General features: G+C 54.3%; 1 protein-coding gene across 1 annotated transcript in view; it reads right to left on the reverse strand.

Moving 5' to 3' along the window:
* Positions 1-131: 131 nt before the first annotated feature.
* The window catches only part of LOC116686620 (hexokinase-2), a gene marked incomplete at its 3' end in the record, with an annotated part of 24,929 nt that continues 23,642 nt past the window's right edge, over positions 132-1,418 (reverse strand). The window contains 2 exon segments of the mRNA XM_032511641.1: positions 132-365; positions 908-1,063. Coding sequence (XP_032367532.1) covers positions 132-365; positions 908-1,063 — 390 coding nt within the window.

A 1,418-nucleotide genomic window follows, 5' to 3' on the forward strand; every position in this document is an offset into this window, starting at 1 on the left:
CAAACATCTCCAAACATCTCCAAACATCTAACTCTTACCTTGTTAAAGATGCACTTTCACACACTGACTTTGCAGAAAACATCCTGATAAAACGTCCCTCTCACTGCGTCTGCGTGTCCCTCGGTGCTTACCTGGGGTGTTTCCGGTAGACTGTCCCGTCCACCCCCACGGTGGTCTTCAGGTGGTCCAGCCCGCGGTTGGAACGGATGCGGTTGGCGACGGTCGCCAGGGCGGCGGCACAGAGACCGGCGGAGCGCGAGGAGACGGCGTCGCAGACCAGCCGCACGACGCCGCAGTCCACCGAATCCGCTTTCAGTCCCAACTGGGTCAGAATGCTCCGGGTGTTTTCCAGACCGTCGTCCCGCCTGAACCAGAGACACAGAGAGAGAGAGAGAGAGGGATGTCTTTTCCACCAAGGCTAACCAGGTGCTTATTAAGTTAGGTTCTGGTGCTGGTGCCAGTTTGGTGCTGGTTCTACTCGCCAGTTATCTAAGAACCAGCTGGATCTTCCCCAGCCTGATCTGTCTTTTCCGCCAAGGCAGTTCTGGTGCTGGTTCAGAGTCAGTGCCGAATATCGAACCGGTTCTTTGCTTTTCCACACAAATAAACCTGGTTCTGGGCCAAGAACACGGGTTCCAACTCGGCACCGACTCAGCGCTGGTCTGGAGATAAGAACCGGGCTGTTAATGTTAGCTTTGGACATGGATGGGGAACCAGAACCACCGTGATCTGGGGGGGAAACCAGAACCACCGTGGTCTGGGGAGGACACCAACGGTCTGCTGGCTCTCAGGCTGGGGAAGATCCAGCTGGTTCTTAGAGAACTGGAGAGCAGAACCAGCACCGAACTGGCACCAGCACCTGGTTAGCCTTGGTGGAAAAGACATATGAGACTCGTCTGAAACTCACTCCTCAATCTCAGAGATGAACTTTGTCTCAAATTTCCACGGGGTCCGCAGCGTCTCCGACGTCCGTCCCTTAAACAGCAGCTGGTCCTCCGCCAGCCTCACCAGCAGCAGCCGAACAATTTCTCCCAAATACATGCCGCTGATCATCTTCTCAAAGCTGCAGGAGGAAATAACTCAATTTAATAACAATAAAAAGGGAGAGCTGGGTTTCTGGGTTGTTTATGCGTCACGCCCCGGGTGTGCAAAGGCTAGGGTGACCAGACGTCCCCGGTTTTGGTATACTTGGATTTGGCTAGTCCTGGTCTTGTCTTGGACTCGGCTAGTCCTGGTCTTGACTTGGACTCGGCTAGTCCTGGTTTGTCTTGGATTTGGCTAGTCCTGGTCTTGTCTTGGACTTCGGCTAGTCCTGGTCTTGTCTTGGACTTTGGCTAGTCCTGGTCTTGTCTTGGACTTTGGCTAGTCCTGGTCTCGACTTGGACTCGGCTAGTCCTGGTCTCGACTTGGACTCGGCT

Source organism: Etheostoma spectabile, unplaced genomic scaffold, assembly GCF_008692095.1.
Source record: "Etheostoma spectabile isolate EspeVRDwgs_2016 unplaced genomic scaffold, UIUC_Espe_1.0 scaffold405, whole genome shotgun sequence".
In the NCBI taxonomy this organism is placed as follows: Eukaryota; Metazoa; Chordata; class Actinopteri; order Perciformes; family Percidae; genus Etheostoma; species Etheostoma spectabile.